The sequence below is a fragment of the Pelophylax lessonae genome (genome assembly GCF_965119305.1).
Source record: "Pelophylax lessonae genome assembly, chromosome: 1".
NCBI lineage: Eukaryota > Metazoa > Chordata > Amphibia > Anura > Ranidae > Pelophylax > Pelophylax lessonae.
The window spans coordinates 619,420,885-619,443,873 of NC_138768.1; the positions used below are offsets into that span (position 1 = coordinate 619,420,885).

General features: G+C 39.9%; 1 protein-coding gene across 3 annotated transcripts in view; it reads right to left on the bottom strand.

The window, feature by feature from the left end:
* Nucleotides 1-22,989, bottom strand: part of LOC309561575 (bifunctional heparan sulfate N-deacetylase/N-sulfotransferase 4-like) — a 565,820-nt gene that overhangs the window by 92,952 nt on the left and 449,879 nt on the right. For all 3 annotated transcript variants that reach the window (XR_014225581.1, XR_014225582.1, XM_082265564.1), the window contains exon 7: nucleotides 4,368-4,550. Coding sequence is in view for 1 of the 3 variants with exons in the window: in XM_082265564.1 (XP_082121690.1) it covers nucleotides 4,368-4,550 (183 nt within the window). In the remaining 2 variants the exon portion in view is untranslated. The remainder of the gene's footprint in view (nucleotides 1-4,367; nucleotides 4,551-22,989) is intronic.

The window sequence follows — 22,989 nt, forward strand, 5'->3', positions numbered from 1 at the left end:
TTGTTAAAGTGATAGGCTTTAAATATGTCTGCTTCTATCAGACACTTTGCTAATTTCCCATTATACAAATAATCCTTCTAGAAAAATTTATTTTTTCTTCTTCTTTAACCACCTCATGCCCATAGAATATATTAAAACAACCTGAATCAAAATGGTTAGCATTAACTAGAGGCTAAATAAATAGGTGAATAAGGAACATCAGTTCCCTGATTGCACAGAAATACAGTTTTTTTTAAAACTTCAAAAGGAGATCAGTCACCACATGAGCAATAAACCCAAATATTACCCAAAACATCACACAATGGTTAGATGACGAGGTAGAGTTGGCACAAGGCTAATCCCATCATGTGGGAAGCTCCAAGAGTTAGCCAAAAGCCAACAGACAGTAACAACAGATGAGTCAATTAACTCAATTAACAAAGGGAATTCACACTTAGACTGTGCTTTGGTTAATCAGGGATCCCAGACTGTTCAGCATCAGTCTACAACAGTCTATGAGACAAAACTTACACTATGTTCCAACAGTCTGAAATGGTTGAATTTATTTACCTTCAAAGATTTCTTGAGGGGTAATGTTGATACCTTTTTTGTCCCAACTGAAGGAACCTCTCCAACCCAGTCTGCAGGCCACCATATTTTTTTGACCATTACCCAGACAAGATTAATATTACACCTTTCTTTCCACTCCAGAAGGAAAACGTTATTGTCCTTATTCAGAGAATTAATGCAAGCATCGCTCTCAGCATTCATCACATGGTTGTCCATCATTAGAGAATGATCTGGTCTCTCAAAAGCCAGATCCCACAGCCAGTAGGCAAGAGACCACCCTGCAGTCCCCTCCAAAAGCCCCTATCCTCATTTCTTACAAATACAAAGTAGACTAACAAGGTCCCAGACCTCAACCTGGTCTGGACATGCATTAGTCAGGAAAAGTGAACCCACATAGTTAGTTCATATGATCTCCATTCTGGGCAGCAGGGAATAGTTGTCATTGGTAGGTGTGGGATAGAGGTCATAGAATCTTTATCAATCTGCCAGTGGTCAGCTGGTTGGTCTTTACTATTCCAGGGCTCAGTCTGCTGCTGGGGAGAGGGGCTGACTGCCTTGACTCCCGGAAGTCGTGGAGACATTGTAGGTGCTAGGCAAAGGCAAGCAGTGCTCCGCCTAGTTGCCAGTGCTTCAGCTGGGAGTAGGGGCTTTACTACATCAGCTTATCACTGGGGAGAGGGGCCACCTGCCCAAGCTCCCTGGAACTGGGGACCTGGAGTTATTGTAGTGCTGGGCAGATGTATGTAGCACTCTGCCCAGATGCCAGTGCTTCTGCTGGGGACCCCACATCATCCACTCCAGCTAACTGTTGGGGAGGGAGGCCGGCTTCCTCCACTTCCAGGCTGTGGACCTGCCACTGGGGAGGGAGGATTACCACATACTCTTGTGGACTGTAGATCTGCCGCTGGGGAGGGGGGGTGATCACCTCCTCTCCCTGGTCCTTGGCCTGTTGCTGGGGAAGGGGAAAGGCTTCCTCCCCTCCTTTCATTTCAGACTGCCCACTGGGGAGCTGGAACGGCTTCCTTCCCTCCCTGCATCTCAGACTGCCACTGGGGAGGGAAGATGACCACCTCGTCTGCCGGCCTGTGGATCTGCTGCTGTGGAGAGAGGACGGATTCCTCTCCTCCCTGGTTCTTGAGCTGCCTTGGGGAGGTGAGCCAGGCATCTTCTGTACTCTCATCCAGCTGCTGGGAAAACATTTCTCTGGTACTGTCTCATAGGTGCACGAATCCTTGCTGAGAGGGAACACAGTTTCCTCCGCTCTGTCTGACTGTTGGGGAGGGAGGACAACCACCTCCTGTCCTGAACTGTGGATCTGCCGCCTGGGAGGAAGGAAGACCACCTTCTTTTCCTGGTCCTTGGCCTGCCACTAGGGAGGGAAAATGGCTTCCTCCCCTCCCCGCATTTCTGACTACCACTGGGAAAGAACCACCACTTCTCACCCTGGGCTCCTGGAACTGCTGCTGGTGTGGGGCACAGATTTGTAGCACTCAGCCCTGATGCCAGCGCTTCTGCGGGAGAAGTTTGTTGTAACTCCACAGATGCTACTGGCATAAAATCCCATGTCTCTGTCAGTGATGTGGGAGAAAGGCCGGCTGCCTCTTCTCTTAGGAAGCCAGAAGCTGCTGTTGGTGCTGGGCATAGCTCTTTGATGTTCTGCCCTGATGCCAGCTCTTCTGCTGGGAATTCACACCTAGACAATGCTTTGATTAATCAGGGATCCCAGACTGTCCAGGAACTGTCTTCATCAGTCTTAGAGACAAAATTTATACAATGTTCCAACAGTCTGAAAAGGTGGAATTAAATTATCTTCATAGATTTCTTTAGAAAAGAAAAAAGGGCGCCAGGTCACAAGGATGTATAAACAATGACAACAACTTTATTGTAGCAACTTACATATGGATATTCCAGAATCAGCCTGTGTGATATCGGAGGTTGATCCCCGCAGTGAAGCCAGGTGGTGTGTACAGACTATGGAGCCTGGATGGACGGTGGTCCTGTACTAGAATAGGGGCACAAACCTATTCTAGTACAGGACCACCATCGATCCAGGCTCCATAGTCTGTACACACCACATGGCTTCACTGCGGGGATCAACCTCCGATATCACACAGGCTGATTCTGGAATATCCATATGTAAGTTGCTACGATAAAGTTATTGTCATTGTTTATACATCCTTGTGACCTGGCGCCCTTTTTTCTTTTCTTACTGCATGCCTGGAGGGACTCCCTACCTTTTTAGGAGCTGCCAGTCCCAAATAACATCCCAGCCTTTTTGGACTTTGTGACTTTCCCATCAGAAGGACTTGTTGCTGCCATGAACAACAAACATTGAACACTGATGATCCACGGATGAGGTTTTGCATATTATGCCTATTCTTTTTAACATTTCCTATTAATGCCTTCTTGTTAAGTTTGTTTATATCGTTCACCATTTAGTCTTTGACCTCACCGTGAGTGTTGCTTTCTCTTATCCTGTTGGAACAGTGAACGCTGGTTCACTGATTTAGGTCAGTGATTTTGTCTGTTGTTTATAGATTTCTTGAGGGATATTTCTGTCCCAAGTGAAGGAGCAAACCCAGTCTGCAGGAGAGCCACCATATTCCCTCTTACCCTTAACCTGTGCAAAATTAATTTGACAAATTTCCATCCAGGAAAACTTTATTGTCCTTATTCAGAGAATTAATATAAGCCTTGCTCTCAGTGTTCATCACGTGGTTGTCCATCATTAGAGAATGATCTGCTCTCTGAAAAGCCAGGGCCCATAGTCAGTAGGCAAGAGGCTACCCTGTAGTGCCCTCCAAAAGCACCTGTTCTGGTTGGGCCTATTACAATCACATCTCAATAGCAAGAAAGAAACAATGCAATATATATTGTACTGTATATGAAAACACCTAAATGTTGGGAGGAACACAGAAAACACAGTCATGTCATTGCATTAAAATAACCCAAAATAACATATTTTTTATTTATTTTTATTGTACATGTTTTAACAGTTCCATCATTGCTTTAATGTTATGGGTTTTTTTTTACAGTTACACTGTGTCTTCGGTTACTCAAACCTTTCAGTCTTGGGCCAACTGGGGTATCATTACAAATATGCCTTTGCATGATGAGACACTAATGAGACTAGTTTCAATATATAGTTTTTAGTGTATATATGAAAAATTGATTCAGGAGAACTGAAAAATACATTTTTTCTGAATATTATCATATACATATATGTAATATGCAGGGGATCACATATGTTAGGAAACCTGACAGTCAAGAGTCATGGATTGTTTGGTTCTGAGCATATATTTAAACTTTGCTGCACAGTTGTAACTTGCATAATGAGAGAAAAAAGGTGTGTGTGTGCGCGAGTGCGTGTGTGCGCGTGCCTTATAAGGAAGCCTCTCAAAGACTGTTAAATATCTTGGATTTTCTGCATTAATAATAAATATAATATTGTATTCCATTTTTTTCTGAGTACAGTTGCTTGGTAATTACTGTAATGCACCGCAAATGTAATCGATTTGTATTATAGTTCCTTTAATCATTCACAACCTCATATCTTTATTGTAGGAGTCTGCCACGATTTTCAGATTAATAAAAGATTTTGCAGCAGCAGATGAGAATCAGCTTGCGTCTAGCTAATGGTAATATACTGTGTGTACTTTGATGGTTGGAGAAGGAAAATGCATGTGCATGAAATACATATCTATATAATATAAAGTTAATTTACTTATGCATGCCTCTTTACAGCAACAAAATATTCTATGCTAGTGTAAAAAAAAAAAAAAAAATAATAATTTTAATTATTCAAATAAAAAAAATACCTGCCAGAGAGGATCCTTTTGCTCAGGGAAGAGTTCAAAATATTTATGAGCTAGTTGCAGTGGTGGTAAAGTTTGCAGTTTTAAATTGGTCCAAGTTTGTACAAAGTTAGCAAGATTAACAAATGTGTACAATCCAAGGCGGTCATTCCCATAATTAGACAAGTGGGTCATAAAGATGCTGATCTGCAAAATAGAGAGAGATGTTTAGAATGTGGCAAGAACTGATTGCTGCCTGTGAACAATAGATGGCAGTAGCAGTCCTGTAAAAGAGTAAAAAACACAACTTGGCTGTCATAAGCACATCTATCTGGTTTAATGAATTCTCTCTACAATTTACAGAATCTGAGACTTCATGGGTGTGAAAATGTACTTGCATAAGGCAGCTGTACCACATAAACTCATATTCCCAAATTGATAGCTGTCTATAAGTAACAGAATCTGAAAGTTTGCCAAATCAGAGACATATGCAATTAAATAATTGACACATAATAAATGTTATTTAACATATCTATTATTAGGAACCAGATTTAAACAAAGTGTGGCAATACAGGGTCATTTACTATAGTAGTATATTTTTTAAAATAGCCAAGTGGTCCTGTGTTTCCTATTAAGGGATGAGCTCTCAGTTCAGTCCAAACATAGACTCAGACAAACCTTTGTATGTTCAGGCATTCTTCCGAACGCTGGACTTTTAGCTTGTTCTGTGGGAGCTTAACACCACATATAGTAGTGGGTTTCTACTGCTACTGTATATGACAGCTTTCATTGTCAAAGGTTGTTAAGGAAGCCAACACCTGCCTCACCCTCAGCAATCAGTGACGTTACCTACCTCATTAATTTGCTAGTGGGAAATACCCGGCCAGATAAACAAAGTGGCAGGTATTTAGCTGATATTGCTGACCAAATATGGCCAAAAAGCCATTTTTGGGCAATAACATTAACCAATTATGGTCATTGAAAAATTATATAGTAAAATATAATGGTTGTGCACAACCAAAATATGAATGGTGATAATAAACAACTGTGCGGTGACAAATATTAATAATAAATAAATAGGTTATAAACCCAATTAAATAATAAACAAGTGTTAAAGGTGAACCACAAACATAAATCAATGCATATGCAGTGCCAAAATTAATATAAATTCAGTCCCAGCAGCACTACAGCAAACAGTCCAAAATGAATATTACAGGCAGGAGAAATCCTATATGTATGCTTCTTCTGATAGTATAGCCTCCACCAATATCAGGATCACCCAGTGATACAGGCTGCTTACCAGATGGGGTGGACCCCTAAATTATAATGGGTCAAAAGAAGCCTTAGGATCATACATATATACCAAGGATCAGATAGTTATTCCTCAAGGATCAGCCAGCCAAATAATCAATGGACCACCATAAATATAAACTCTCCAAGGTAGCTCCAATCAATCATGTAGGATGAAAGGAAAAGGCTCCATAGTGAAGTAAATTCAAGCAGGGAATGTTTAATAAAGAATAAAACTTACAAACAACTTCTTGTAAGGGAGCATGTAGAAACAAACAAATGTGCCGAGTACCAGGGTGAACGCACTTCCACGTTCCACGATGTGTTCCACCCGGGGGCCGGAAGTTGCGTAATGCGATCAGACGTCCCGACGCGTTTCGTCAGCACACAGCTGACGTTTTTAAGGGTCATGTGATCGCATTCGCGGCGGGAATATTTATAGCGCCCATCCTTAACAAGACTGCCAATCACTTTCGAGTTCCAATGGCAGGTCTGCCCACCCCAATAGAACAGCGCCATCTTGTTATGGTCATTGCCAAATTTGGTCAATGGCATCACCGTGTATACCCCAATCCTTTGTTTACATTTAGTGGTGGGGGCTAAAGCTGCTATTTGTGGCAGGTCAATGGGTTTTTTGGTGAGTTGGGAGACATTATTCATAGTGATTGATGATGGATCTGCATCACTGGATGATGTGCTTGGCAAAAGATTTACATTGTGGGACTATTGTTTTTTTTTTCTTTATTATTATTTTTTAAGAAAGGACTTGTCAAAAACTTTGTATCTTCAATTGCACATATATTTGTAAATGAATTGAGGTACCATATACACCTAGCTCATGCTCATGTGGTAATATGTGGGGGCCCAACTATTTTAAAAGGAGGCTTCCAGATTATGATAAGCCTCCAGTCCCACAGACCTGCACAGCCCTGGATCAAACTTGTGGGGAAGAGGCCCTTGCCCCCATCAGCATGGGGACAAGGTTCTGTGCCAGGGGGTTCTACTTGGCAAGGTATCTGCCTGTGTTAATAATATGTGGCATGGTACCGTTCAAGAGGTGGGGGCTGCATGCTTACCCCCCCCCCTTTTTCTTGGCCTGCCAAACTCCATGCTTTTGTAAGGGTCTGGTACTTATTTTAAGTTGCTGTTGAAAATTGTGTAGGATTCCCTTTTAAAACTCATACAAGGGGGAATTTACAAGGGCCCCAATGCCCTTTTTTTTTTTCTTGGGGTCCCCCTCGACATGCATACCAGACTTTGATCAAGTATAAGAGTCTGGTATGTATTCTTAGGGGGAACACAATGCTGTTTTTATATGTTTTATATATTTATATATATGTTTTTAACATTTAACTTCCATTTAATTCAATGGGTTTAGATTTGGAACCCAGACATCAGTAATGTTCACCAGACCACCTCGCACTGAACCCAGGTACCTTTTCTCATCCCTCCTAATTAGGTGAGACATTTAAAAAATAATTGGAATGGGGAGAGGGTTCCAAATCAATACACCATCACTAAGCTAGGAGAAAAAAGAACATAGAATTGTGCACATTACTTTTTACAACAGTGGCACTTACAGCCCAATACACCAATTATAGTAACAACCCCGATTACACTGTGCTAGAAAATGATGGAGGAGATGGAATGATTCCTGGCTTTAGAGCAATGGGGCTGGCAGAGGAGCTACTCACTATTAAGTCTAGCAACAGTACCAGCATCTAAGAAGCTACAGCAGCAGCAAAGGCGACACTGATTTCACTGCAGAAAGAAGAGTGTCATCACCCTATCAAAGAAAGTGATTATCCAATGTTTCTACTGGCAGGATTAACAGGTATTTGCAAAATGATTCTGCATTTTTTTTAGAAAAACGAGACTGGTCTTACTGGTATGGATAGCTCACATTACATTATAAAAGTTTGACTATTTATTTCAACCAATTATTATGTTTGTGAAATGTAATAGACATGGGGAAAACACTTGAACTCCCAGCACTGGCACATGGGGTCAGTGACATGTCAGTCACTGTGCAATTGTTCTGTGGCACTAGTAGTGGAGGAGCACCAGTAAAATTAAGAATGGTCACCAGGGGGTTTGTTTTGAAAGGTTTACTTAAGCAACAAGACACTGCTAGAAAAATAATTATTCCATAGATAAAATAACACAGTACATCATAATATGAAGATTAATGTTGTCTTTCCCATACATAAAACATAAACAAAATACATCCAGGATTGCCTAACAGAAGCATGTTGGCATATTTCCAATATTAAAGAAAGGAAGGATTTGAATATATAACTGCAAAAGTATTAGTATTTTTATGGACATTGGTCAAGTGTGGAACCCTATTAAAAACAATCTCTTAATTTTCTGGTTCAGCACAAATTTGGTTTACAGTATCCATTTGAGTTACATATTATTGCGGTTATCTTTATGTAGGAGCCTATAAAGCATTGCACCCACGATCAGCAGATCACGGGTGCTATCTCAGGCTCCTGCAGACTGTCAGTGTAGCTGTCTGCCTGTATTTCATACAGACAGGCAGTTGCTGAATGATAGAAAGCATTTACAAACTACCTAGAGCTGCCATCAATGCCCTGGTAGTTCGTTGAGAACTACAAGCTGTCAACTGCAATGGCAGACAGTAGTTGTAGTTCATCCATTCACAAAACTCTGTGAATGAATGATTCGGCCAGTGACAGTGGATGTGGGGAGAAGATCCCCAGCACACTGTCATACTTGGGATTCGGGGTGGGGGTGCTGCAAGGGCTGCAGCATCTGTAACATGTTACATATTGCACCCTAAATCCAGGTGTAACATGTAAGATGTTAGGAAAAATGAACGTATTCTTTAAACCTATCAGCAAAATAAATGAAACATTCCTAAGTATTTATATCCACATAATTAGTACCCTCACCTTAAATCAGGAATAAGGAGGGAATGGACTTTTTATGGATAATTAAAACATTTTGTACAATCTTTATTTTAGCGAAAAACATACACACACACATATATATATATATATATATATATATATATATATATATATATATATACAGTCAGGTCCATAAATATTGGGACATTGACACAATTCTAATCTTTTGGCTCTATACACCACCACAATGGATTTGAATGAAACAAACAAGATGTGCTTTAACTGCAGACTTTCAGCTTTAATGTGAGGGTATTTACATCCAAACCAGGTGAACGGTGTAGGAATTATAACAGTTCGTATGGACGTCAATTTTAGTTGGGTACAGCGTCGCACAACCGCGCAATTGTATGTTAAAGTAACGCAGTGCCAAATTGCAAAATAGGGCCTGGTCATTAAGGGGACAAATCCTTCAGAGGCTGAAGTGGTTAAACCATGGATTTTTCTCTCACAGCACATTTACTTAAAGAGACAATGGCAGAAGGTAGAATCATAATAAAAAACATAACTACTGTAGAGCTTTCTCATTATTAGAATGTCTGATAGCAGGAAACACACCAGAGACATAGAACCTACAATTTCAACAAAAACAGCAATAATTGTGTATGTCTGGCAATTGCAGACCTGGAGCACACATATGATGAATAAAGAAGTGCATATAGCTAAACAATGCTGTATATCTCTATAAAGAGAAATGAATAATATAGTAGAGGTTATGTAGCTAATAATATCACAAGAATACACAGTATACACATATAAAAAGACTAGCAGTATTGGTTAAGCAGTCGGTAATCTAATTTGGAATAGTATAATGATGAGCAGGATGCTGATGGGCAAGCTTTTGCTAAACTAATAGCGTTGGAAGTGAAGGACTGTTGTGGGGGAGGGGGGCAGCGATGAACTTCATTAAAAAGATTTAGCTAAAGCCCACAGGCATAGGTGAGTAAACATTAGCCAGTGGCCCCACAATTAGATGGCACAGATTGTGAGCTACCTTTTCTTGTCAAAAACACCACCATACATTCCTTGCAATCCCTGTATCCCTTTATCCTCAATTTACCAAAAATATATTAGAACTAAGAAATGTAAAAACACAGGGCACAGCAAGTTTTTTGTTTTCTACAAAAATTAGAGCTTCAACCTCTAGATATAGTTCTATAAAAAATTGGCTAATTTATCAGCAGTGAGAAAAGTCTCAAATATGGAGACACAAGCAAAGACAGATCACTTACAAAAAAAACAAAAAACAAATAATAAAGTCTCAGATATTGGTGTGTAAAAATTGGGCAGCGACAGGGCAGTTTTGTATCAGCTGTCCCTTGCCTGAAGCGAGGCAACTTCTGGAGCCATGAGATGCACTCAGGCCACACTCTTCCTCCCTGCCAGTACTCCCCAAAAAAGCCAATCACTCACAGAAGATAGTACAGCTAGCATATCACTAATATTTCTCTGTATGCAGCTCCTGATAACACCTTGTGGCCATATTGCAGGCTTAGGGTGGTATCAGCAGCTCTGGCTAAATACTGACTGCTCTGGGCTTGGGCCTGCATGCCGTAGCTGGTCCGCCATTCTTGCCATATGCAATGGCCAATCTATATAGAGTAATGGGCTGGGCTTTTCAGACCCCAATCCCTTATTATAGTTGTTGTGAGTCTGATGGCCAGGATTAAAAAGTGCACAGGACATTTTGGGTGGGAGTCTAAATTATTTTACCATTTGCCCAAAATTCATCTGTCCGTGGAAAATCCCAACTCCATAATTTCTCTATGAATTTATCAACAGGTTAATCTTAATCTCATTCCAAAGAAACAGAGAATAAAAATATGAACACATAGTTCAAAACTGTTTATGGATTATGTACAATGCAATCCATAGTTTATGGTACAATGCAAAAACAATGAAAAAGGATCGCCAGATTTTGACTGCAAACTCTGGAAGGGCTGCAGAAAATTTAAACCTTAAAGTGTTTTTCAAGCCACGTTCTTACTGTTTTTCTCTTCCATCTGTTAGATAACATTAAGCTTCCCAGTATAAGTGATTTATAAAAATATGCTACCTAATACCTTATTTGCGAGGGCTGCTCGACACTCACGTGACTGCCCGCTGGTAGCAGCACTCAAAAATAATGTATTAGTATTATTATTATTTTTATAAATCACATACACTGGAGAGCTTGATTTTATCTAACAGAGGGAACTATAGAAAGCAAATACAGTCATTTTTACAGCAAGAGGGCAGAATTGGGGAGCTGACAGGCAGGAAGGGAGGGGGGAGAGGACGGAGGAGTGGACAGAGGAGAGACAGGAGAGCTGTGGCTGACAGAGGCACGTAAACTGATCACGGTGTCAGGGCTCAGCAGTCATCATAAACCGTGGTCAGTTTACAGGGGGAAAGGTAGAATCAGCCAGGTTTTTCAGGTGATACAGGGGGACAAGTTACACAGCACAAGCTGTGTGACATGCTTTAAAGGAACAGGATCTATTTTTTTTTCTTTTAGGGTAACAAACACTTTTAGATGAAAAGCTTAAAATACCACAAGAAACCAATTATCATTTAACTTTTCTGGCCAAAAGAAAACCACAAGATAAGAAAAATAATGGTTTTGAATTTTCTTATAGCTTATTAAAGGGGTTAAAGGAATACTAAAGTACATCTGAAGCCAAAATGGTATGCGGTCTGTCTCCCATTCGGGAGACCTTCCTTTATTTTCTGTCACCTAGACACATCAGGGAGTATGGGGATATCTATCCAAAGTGCAGGGAAATCCTCTTTTAATAAGTTATCACAGTGACAATGGTCATCAGGGCAAATAGAAAGGGTAAATCTTCTTGAAGTTGACACAGAAAGCAATTAAAACATGTCAGTGTTGAGAACTCTTTCCAAAATAAAACACTTTAGGCTTTAGATATACTTTAACTATATTTATGGTAGACATATTTTAAGCATCATGTTGTAACCAAACCAGCTGAAATGTATCCATAGAGATCTTAAAGTAATTGTAAAGTCTCAATTTTCTTTTTTTTTTTTTTTTTGGTAAAAATAACAATTATGTTATACTTACCTGCCCTGTTTAATGGTTTTGCACAGAGCAGCCAAGATCCTCCTCTTCTTGGGTCCCTCTTAGGTGCTTCTGGCCCCTCTCTCCTGTTGAGTGCCCCCACAGCAAGCAGCTTGCTATGGGGGCACCCGAGCCAAGCCAAAGCTTCTGTGTCCATTCAGACACAGAGCCACAGCCCGGCCCTGCCCCCTTTCTTCCCTCATTGGTTGACTGACTTTTATTGACAGCAGCGGGAGCCAATGGCGCTGCGCTGCTGTCTCAGCCAATAAGGATGGGTATCCCAGGCAGGCCGAGACACTGCTGCAACATTACATTGAAAAACACATAAACCCATATTAGGTAAATAAATAAAGTCCTAACAGTCCAAACATAAAGTGCTCTAGTGCATCAGCATAATGCTAATCAATCCTGTACACCAGTGGTCCTCAACTCTGGTCCTCGGGGCCCACTAACAGGCCAGATTTTAAGTATTACCTTGGGGAGATGTAGACTAGAATACTACAATCCCTGAGCAGCAAATGATATTACCTGTGACGTAATTTAGTTATCTTGCAAACCTGGCTTGTTAGTGGGCCCAGTGGACCGGAGTTGAGGACCACTGCTATACACCAGATAGTGGGTCCTCTGCTCACTTCCTCCTATGATGATAGAACTTCTCCAACTGGAATGACTGCACAGAACTCTCAGAATAAAGGAAACAATCTCCAAGTATCATGGTTAAAATGCATGAGAGAATACCAGCCAAGCTTAGGGAAATGCACTTGCATTTATTCAGGTAAAAACAAGCAGTATGATATAACAGAGTAACAGGGACTCACAGCATCCAGATCCAGTAATGATACATGCCCACCTGGTTCCCCCTTTACACATTACACCACTCTCCCACGTGGCTTCTTCAGAAGGCGTCACCTTCTGAAGAAGCCACGTGGGAGAGTGATGTAAAGCATAAAGGGGGAGCCAGGTAGTATGTACCATTACATGATCTGAATGCTGTGAGAACCTGTTACTCTGTTATTTCATACTGCTTGTTTTTAACTGTCTAAATGTGAGAAATGTTTTTGGCAGAACCCCCTTCTCCAAAACACCCCCCATGTTGAGGGCATGTGGCCTAGTATGGTTCAGGAAGGGTGACACTCGCTCGTCCGTCCCCCCTCCTTTCCTGCATGCTAGGATAAGAGTCTGGTATGGATTTGGGGGGGGGGCTCAAATTTTCTATTGCTGGAATTATTTTGTTTACTATTCAGCCCTCAGTGGGGAAGCCCGCTGGTAGCTAATGAGTCATCTGTTGTTAAGCGCGCATTGGTTGGCTTCTCGGTTCGCTCCTTAACAACCCATTATTCCTAACACAGAATTTTAATCAGTCAATCATTTTTCGACTGATCTGAATTAGAATTGTTCCAAAATTTTGAATTAATTAGAAAACGAATAAGCGAAATGAAATGAAACAAATTTCAACTAAATTAATTCATTACCATTTCATTCAGAGATTCGGATACATCCGAATCTCCGAATAACCAACAATTCATTCAAATTTACATTTGCACCAAAATGAATTGCACATGTCAAATCACATACTCTTACATGGCTCAAGCAAAGTATGCTACAAAAAACACACTTTATTTACTGGGTCATATCAAAATCATTATTATTAGGCACTTTGTTTGTGCATTGTTTGATACCTATTACATACACTGAATATATGTTGCTTCGAGCAATGTACAGTGGGTACGGAAAGTATTCAGACCCCCTTAAATTTTTCACTCTTTGTTATATTGCAGCCATTTGCTAAAATCATTTAAGTTGATTCTTCTTCCTCATGAATGTACACATAGCACCCCATACTGACAGAAAAACACAGAATTGTTGACATTGTTGCAGATTTATTAAAAAAGAAAAAAACTGAAATATCACATGGTCCTAAGTATTCAGACCCTTTGCTCAGTATTTAGTAGAAGCCCCCTTTTGATCTAATACAGCCAGGAGTCTTTTTGGGAAAGATGCAACAAGTCTTTCACACCTGGATTTGGGGATCCTCTGCCATTCCTCCTTGCAGATCCTCTCCAGTTCTGTCAGGTTGGATGGTAAACGTTGGTGGACAGCCATTTTTAGGTCCCTCCAGAGATGCTCAATTGGGTTTAAGTCAGGGCTCTGGCTGGGCCATTCAAGAACAGTCACGGAGTTGTTGTGAAGCCACTCCTTCATTATTTTAGCTGTGTGCTTAGGGTCATTGTCTTGTTGGAAGGTAAACCTTCGGCCCAGTCTGAGGTCCAGAGCACTCTGGAGAAGGTTTTTGTCCAGGATATCCCTGTACTTGGCCGCATTCATCTTTCCCTCGATTGCAACCAGTCGTCCTGTCCCTGCAGCTGAAAAACACCCCCACAGCATGATGCTGCCACCACCATGCTTCACTGTTGGGACTGTATTGGACAGGTGATGAGCAGTGCCTGGTTTTCTCCACACATACCGCTTAGAATTAAGGCCAAAAAGTTCTATTTTGGTCTCATCAGACCAGAGAATCTTATTTCTCACCATCTTGGAGTCCTTCAGGTGTTTTTTTAGCAAACTCCATGCGGGCTTTCATGTGTCTTACACTGAGGAGAGGCTTCCGTCGGGCCACTCTGCCATAAAGCCCCGACTGGTGGAGGGCTGCAGTGATGGTTGACTTTCTACAACTTTCTCCCATCTCCTGACTGCATCTCTGGAGCTCAGCCACAGTGATCTTTGGGTTCTTCTTTAACTCTCTCACCAAGGCTCTTCTCCCCCGATAGCTCAGTTTGGCCGGACGGCCAGCTCTAGGAAGGGTTCTGGTCATCCCAAACGTCTTCCATTTGAGGATTATGGAGGCCACTGTGCTCTTAGGAACCTTAAGTGCAGCAGAAATCTTTTTGTAACCTTGGCCAGATCTGTGCCTTGCCACAATTCTGTCTCTGAGCTCTTCAGGCAGTTCCTTTGACCTCATGATTCTCATTTGCTCTGACATGCATTGTGATCTGGAAGGTCTTATATAGACAGGTGTGTGGCTTTCCTAATCAAGTCCAATCAGTATAATCAAACACAGCTGGACTCAAATGAAGGTGTAGAACCATCTCAAGGATGATCAGAAGAAATGGAAAGCACCTGAGTTAAATATATGAGTGTCACAGCAAAGGGTCTGAATACTTAGGACCATGTGATATTTCAGTATTTCTTTTTTAATAAATCTGCAACAATGTCAACAATTCTGTGTTTTTCTGTCAGTATGGGGTGCTATGTGTACATCCATGAGGAAGAAGAATGAACTTAAATGATTTTAGCAAATGGCTGCAATATAACAAAGAGTGAAAAATTTAAGGGGGTCTGAATACTTTCCGTACCCACTGTACGTTGTAAACAACCAGATAGTCTGGAGTTCCCTTTTGGTCTGACTATCTTTGTATTGTCAAACTAGGTCTGACATCCAGACATTACCTATGGGCCACACATAATTCCCTTCACTGGCTTGTTTCACGGTTCCTTACCAGAGACAGTTGCCCCCCATTCTCATGGTATGGGCAAAGGCGCTTTGCGAATTACAGTATTGGTAATTCTCTCCCGGTTGTAATGAGCTCAGAGGGAGAGAATTACTGATACTGTGTGCACATTGGTTGGTGTGCACATTGGTTGGTGTGAGTTGGTGTGCACATTGGTGGTGGTGTAATAAGGTGATTGTTGTTTGATTCTCGGGAACCACACCTGGAGAGTCCAATTAGGATTTCAAAGACTGAAATGATCACCATTCCAGGATTATTGGCCACTAGCAGGAGCACTTGTTATTTATTTGTTTAATCATTTTGGAACTTTGATTACACTATATAGAGACTCTGCCCACTTTTAGGCAGTGTGGTCGCTTTGAGCACATTATGGGACTTTAACGTTATGTTCACAAGCAAGCATCGCGAAATGCATTGTGGTCTCTGCTAAACCCGGAAGTAGGAAGTACAGGCAGTTTTGGAGCATAGGCTGGGACGCTGCGACCGCCGCAAGTGAGCAGGGAAACAGGAGACACGGGAGGGAGCTGCAGATCCTCGGATAAGGTGTCATCCTAATACCCGCAAGCCACTTTCTGCCCAATTGCCCAGTGCCAGGAGGGCACACCGAAATGTAAGAAGCCAACTATATGTTTTTTTATATATTTCATTAAAGCAAACAATATTAAACTATTTTTGGCATTTTTGTGTGTCTTTATACATGCGGAATGTACTGATTCATGTACGAGTAACGCACAAAAAGAAAAGGAGCAGGATACTCGGAAAAAAGGAGTCGATTAAGAGGTCTGATCCACCTAGATAAAGGGATCACAGGCGTTGGGGGTCCTTGCGACCTGCTTAATTTTGGTAAGAGGCAACGAGTGACACACCCCACCACCTGGAGCACTACAGATCCAAGCAATTAAACCTGCACAGCAATTTTTTGCATGAATTGTCTTGGACTATTTTATCATTTAAGCACTTTTTATCACTTGTTTGAGCACGATACTAGTGGGCACATATATTTATTGTATGCTATATAAATTTATTATGTGTATGCACTAACAAGCACTTGGATAAGCTATTTTTTTGCACAAGTAAAGGATAGCACTTGCACTTTACTAATTGGATTTATTGATTTTATATGCACTATTATGGTATATTAATGTATTATGTGAATACACTAGCAAGCACTTGAATAATTTAATTTCCTTGCTTAAGTAAAGGATAGCACCTGCACTTTACTATTGACTATCTATATATATATATTGTTTTTATACACTATTTATGTTTTGTATGAAAAATATTTTTTAATATCCCAAAAGAGCACCAGCGCCTTTTTACTAATTATCTATACCTATTTATTTGTTTTCAACAATTTAAAGGGCAGCAGGTTTTAATATCTCTTTATTAGGGCTAGGCGCCTTCGCCAAATTTTTATTAAGTTATGTTCACAGTGTTCATTATCTGGAGTTTGTTCATATGCAAATCTTGCACAGCTATAGTATTAATTGGGGCTTTAATGTTATGTTCACAGTTTGTGTTCAATATTTGAAGTTTGTTCATATGCGAATCTTGCACAGCTATATTATTAATTTTTTATATGATTACTGATTTGTCACATATATTTTTACATCTATCAATAATTTTGCACAACTTGGTGTATATCATTTGATTTATTGCACTAATTTGGTAAATTTATTATATTATAAGTTACAGCAGTTCTAAGAAGATTGTCACATATTAGCATTTTATTAATTTTATTAGCGTGAGAGACCAATACTATCAATAGTTCATTATGATTGACATTGGATTTTGGAAGAAAATGTTTATTAGAATAATTTAATAAAGGATTTTACAATGGTGGCTGTGCCTTTATTAATTCATTTTTTTTTTCCGTGGGGTGTTATGTACCCTATACTTGTTCAATGTGGGGTGCCCTGTTAGGGAAAGGAGTATGTGGCCTTGTATGGTTCAGGACATGTGGCCTAATATAGTTTAGGAAAGAGGGCGTGCAATTTCTGCCCTCCTTTCCTGGCCAGCCAGGCTGTATGCATACACAGACTCCATGCCATTTTTTTTTCTTAAAAGAACAGTACATTATGTAAACAATGTCCCTTTCTGAAAAAAGCAACCTCCCCCTTAAAATATAAACAAAACCCTTATTTAGTGGATAAGTGTCTGGTGTGGATTTTAAGGGGAAACACCCCCAGTTTTTGCCAACGATGCCACTGTGGATGGCCGGTAAAGAACACAGAGCTCTGTACAGAGTCGGCGACCTGTCAGTTTCTCATCCCTGCAAAGCACGGAGAAATCATTAGTGAAAAGCAGCACGCTTTATATACATTACACATAGATAGGCACACTTTTAACCCCTTGATTGCCCTTTTCAACCAGTGACATTGGTACAGTGACAGTGTATAGTATTTTCACTGATCATTGTATTAATGTCACTGGTGATGTCAGTGGCTGTTAGCCAGTTTCTCCCCAGTGTCAGTTAGTGTTGGATTGACCGCTGCACTATCGCTATAGTTTGTAGATGCTATAACTTTCCCTAAAACCATTCAATATACATTATTAGGATTTGTTTTATCAAAAACATGTTGCGAATACATTTTGGCCAAAATTTATAAAGAAAGTTTTGTTTACATTTTTGTTCTTGGGTATATTTTATAGCAGAAAGTAAAAAATATTGGGTTTTTTGGGCACATGGCCAAAAAACATTATAGTTCAGCTTTAGTGGGCTTTAGAAGCGAGGTTTGGCATTTGTGGATTGCAGGCTGGGTTCATGGAGCCTCCTATAAATTAACCCAAATCAATTCACTCTACTACTTTCTATCTGTCACAGAGTCTTCAGGAAGAGCAATATTTGCCAAAAATACTACATGCAGGTTTTTATGGAGAAGGCCATTGTTCACAAAACACATGTCTGCAACCTATACTGAATTGATTTTATGTTTACCAGCATAGTAAAAAAAAGACCAATCTGCTGTGTTTAAAAAAGAAAATCATAAAGGCCAAAACTTTTGGTTGATTTTGTCCGAATTCCTCATACAATACACAGTATATTTCTGTAAATAAGTTACACCCCTACCTAAAGACTGAAGTTTAATTATTTTGCAATTCTAAATTAAACAAAAATCAGAAGTAAAGAAAAGCACCTGAATACTGAAAAAAAAGCACAATTAACATAAAAAGCAAAAAACACTGTGCATGTAAACTACAAAAGGTTGGATTTTCTAAAGTCAAATAGACTGTGCTTTTTGCAGATGCAGTTGCACTCCTTTGCCCTTTAGCCTAGTGAATATTGTGAAGCTTAATTTTGCAAAGAATACCCAGATACAAGAAAAATAAGAAAAAAATATTTTTGCTTGCACATGATCGGATGATGGAAATTAGCAGAGCTTTTACAGATTTACTAAGCTCTGGGGAAAATAAGTGCAATATAACTCTATTTTTGTCTGTAAATACACCCTAATGTATCTGCAAGACTTCATTCTATTTTTTTCATAGCTATTTAATCTATGACCTACATTTTAAATTGCATCACACGGTGCTGCACACCTTTCTGTGTTCTACTTTTGTAAAACAGTTGTTGCATTCCTTGTAGCCAGCATAAGTTTACTAAAAATACATAGGAACTGATGGTAAAGTGGCTCAACTGACCTTGTGTGCTCATCAGTATGAATGTTTGAATTTGTTAGAAACTGTTTCTCTTTCCCAGTGTTTTATGATGAAGTGGGATTCCCTTGTGTTTATCCCAAAGAAGGACAGACTGTAAACAATATGCCACAGACAGGCCTGTCCCTCATTTAGTTCAATTCTTCCTATGCAGTACACTAACAGCCCAGAGCAGCTTTCCTGTTCAGGATTTATGGTCAGAAACAATTTCTGTTATCATACTGATGGTTGGAATTACTCACGGTAGTACACTGTATATATATTAGCGATATATTGCAAAATATTGTAGCTTTTTATTTTTGCTAACCATTAAAAACACAGGGATTGATTTACTAAAACTGGAGAGTGTAACATCTGGTGCAACTGTGCATGGTAGCCAATCAGCTTCTAACTTCATCTTGTTCAAATAAACTTTGGCATTAAAACACAAAAGCTGATTGGTTTCTATGAAGAGCTGCACCAGATGTTGCACTCTCCAGTTTTAGTAAATCAACCCACAGATTTAATCGAGGTATCTCTGTTAGCTTTTTATCTGATTCCAAATTTCAGATTACACAACAAGAACATATAGAATAAGTGCAAAATCTGATTTCTGATGTTTATCTTGGAGCTTTGTTCAATCATAGTGCAGCAGACAATGTGAGTTGGGTTATTTTTTTTATATCAATGAACTCTTTGTAGAGCATGCGCAATAATATACTCTAGAAAGTTCAACATTCAAATTTAAAAACAAAAAAGGACATGGTCCTTAAAATTTAAAAAATCAAAAAAATAGTGAAATACTGACATTTGAAACCATGCATATGTGTATCACCAGTAGCGCAAAAAACACTAAAATAATAAAATTAGTAATTCAAATATTAAACAACTTCCAAACTTGGTGTCTGTATAAAAAAGAGTAAATTATACATTTGAAAAATATACAAAACATAGATAAATAAGGGATGGTATAATTGTCCAATAAATAGTCCCTCTATTGAAAAATAAAAATAAGTGATCCAAAGAAGTCAAAAAGAATCCATAGAATAGTAAGTCCAGTGAAACCAATTAAATTTAAATCACCACAAAACTCCAACAACATTGTGTGTTGAAACTTCCCACTCCCATCGGATGGTAACTCACTAGATATTATTGCCCCCCATTCTCATGGTTTAGGTAAATACATTTAAGGTAAGAATAGTATTGCAGAGTCCTTTAGTAAGCCTGTTCGCTCCTCCACCCCTCCTTAAAATTTGTATTAACAATTCAGAAGCCTCTACTTTCTCATTGGAAACAGTATATTTAGATAGCTGGCCTTACAACCAGGTAATGGTCTCTTGTCAGTTGTTCATACTGTTGATATGGATACGCACAAGTAAACAGGTGTCAGATGAGGTTGATTTTCATTTCTATTTTTGATCTGAGTCCAGAATTTAGAAGGTAAAGGTTTTAGAGATAGGATTTTTAAAAGTTCTTTGGGTTTTTAAATGATGTTGAGCACGTAAGAATCCATTATTCATTGGTCTGCCTTCAAATCCTCACTAGCGTATGCGGAGGCGATGGAGACTGTCCCGATTGCATAGGTTGGGATGACCTGCATGGTTGGGGGGGCCAGACAGCCCGGGTGAGGGGGGGACCAGGGCATACGTCTGGCTTGCTTCTCCCCACTCCTTCCTACCTCCTTCCTCATCTCCTTCTTTGCCTCTTTCTAGTTCCCCTGTACTTTTTCCCTACTTTCTCTCATCCCCCACCTTTTCTACCCTTTGTGCCCTTGTGTACTGGAGACCCCGATCGTGATCAACCCTATGGGCGGGTCGGGCTGCTCTACTCCTCTGCAAGTGAGCCCTTATCCATACATTGACTGATGTTTATACTGATAATATATGTGTTCTGTGATATGGATATCTCTCTCTGATACCTTACTGTACAACTTGTTACTGTTACAACTCAGTTCTTTGTGTTACATATTCCCGCTCTCATTGGAGCAATGTTTGTAACCCCCTTTTTTTTCTTGAACTTCAATAAACACTTTTGATGGAAAAAATAATCCATTATTCAAATATTTTTCTTCAGACTACATAAACGCATGTATATTTTTATATGCTGCTTTGGCTGACTGTTGGCTGTCCATTATTGAACTGTTGAAATCAGATGACAAGCACAATGTATGTAATATTATTTTTACCAAAATTGTTAACAGAAAAACACAATGGTCTATTCCACACATGTATCTCATCTTCTAGCATATGGGGACAAACAATTTCCTTTCAGTGTCAAATAATTGTCCACTAAGCTTAAAGTGGAGTTCCACCCTAATTTTGAATTTAACACCATCAATAACATTAAAACATTCTAAAAAGGAATTGGATAATTTTTTTTTTTGTTTCACTTACGTTATTTTTAAAGAAAATTAACTTACCTTCCTACCACTTCCTCCTTATGTGGCTGCGGCCGCCGACATAATGTCCTGCTTTGTATTGACTACTGGGAGATGAGTGTCATCAATCCTGGGAGTCAATACGCCTCGTCGGTTCCGGGGCAGGCACGAGAACAGCTTCTGGGCATGCGCAATGACAAGGAATCCGGCTGTGGAATGACGCGCCTGAACCGGATGTGACGAGGCATGGCATTCTGGGACTCCGAAATCCAGGAAGAGGGACACAGCGGCTTCAACTGCCCACACCGCAGATGGCAGTGCTGGACAAGAACTTTACAAGGTAAGTAATTCTTCTTACAGGTACACTAAACAGGGGACAGTTCAGAGGCTATTGTTGTTTAAATGCACTAGCCCTGACTGTTCTGGTTGTATTTTTAGGTTAAAAAATAAATAAACTTGGGTGGAACTCCGCTTTAAGTGCCAGTAGAAGTTACTCTGAGAAAGGACAATCCAGTAACTCACACAGTCACAATAAATGATTTTGAGGGCTGCAACAAAAGTACCTCTAGCAGCTGGAAACATGGCAACAGTGAGAAGAAAGCTCCCAAACTTGTTCAAAGTCACAGCCTCATTCATCACAGCCAAGTTCCTGACATCATCAACTGGAGAGCTTATTTGTCTTGTACAGTTACAGCAGTTTGATAAATTTCATACTTTGACTTTGAACTGAGGTGCCAATTTATCTTACACTTTCCACACACAATTCTTCTAAGTACATGTTTATCTTCATCATACTGTAGTCTCCACTACATCCCAGTTTTGCTACTAGCTGTAATTCTGCTGAAAGGGAAAGCAGCTATGGTGATGGTTACTCAAGGCAGATTATAGAAGATTAGGAAGAGGTGATGGCATTCAAAACATTTGAAGCTCTTGGACACTAAAGAACTACACACAGTTAAGGAAGAAAGTGTTAATGCTCAAACAACTGTCTTTATTGGTGGGGACAGTTAAAGTGTTACTAAACCCACAATAGTAAAATCAGTGTGTATATGCAGTAAAGCATGATTTTTATACACACTGTGGAACCCAAGGGGTTAATCCTGCACATTGTATAAAAAGGCTCTTTGATCCTGTCTTCTCTGATCCTTCCCTACTTCCACAGTCTCCAACCCATCTTCTGATAGGGACACATGCTCAGTTTGGTGTGTATTGCTAGAGGGGGAGGGTGCATGTGATCAGCACAGGGCCAATCAGCATTGTCCAGACAGAAGATCAGGGGTCATGCAGCCTCATAAGACAGTCAAAGGAGAATACAAATCCTTCTACAAGCTTTAAGCAGTGTTTGGCTGGACACTGATAGATGCCCCAAGACTGTTATATACTGCCGATGAGTATTTAGAAGTTTATATTTACTTAAATATTGGCATTTCCATGTTCTGTGTACTGTGGGAGACCAGATATAGTGAATGCAGGCTCCTGGGTTTAGTAACACTTTAATGTTGTTCTGATGCCTATTGCAAAACTGGATAGCAGATGGACAATGGTGGTCAAAGAAGACTTAATGCCATGGTTTCTTTATATTTTCTCTAGTACAATAGGACATGTCTTATTTTCAGTTAGGTGGTTATGTAAATGCAGCAGTTTGGGGCTGAACAAGAAAAGCCATGACAACATTTCACCAAAAATGTAATCCAAAGCAGAGCAACTTCTGGGATAAGTAGAACTGACAACACAAATTCTTACAGTATGAGACTGATTACAATTTCTTGCGACAATATTGTAGAGAATTTGGATTGCTATGCATGAGGACCACTATACCTTTTTCAGAAAAGGCTGTGCCATT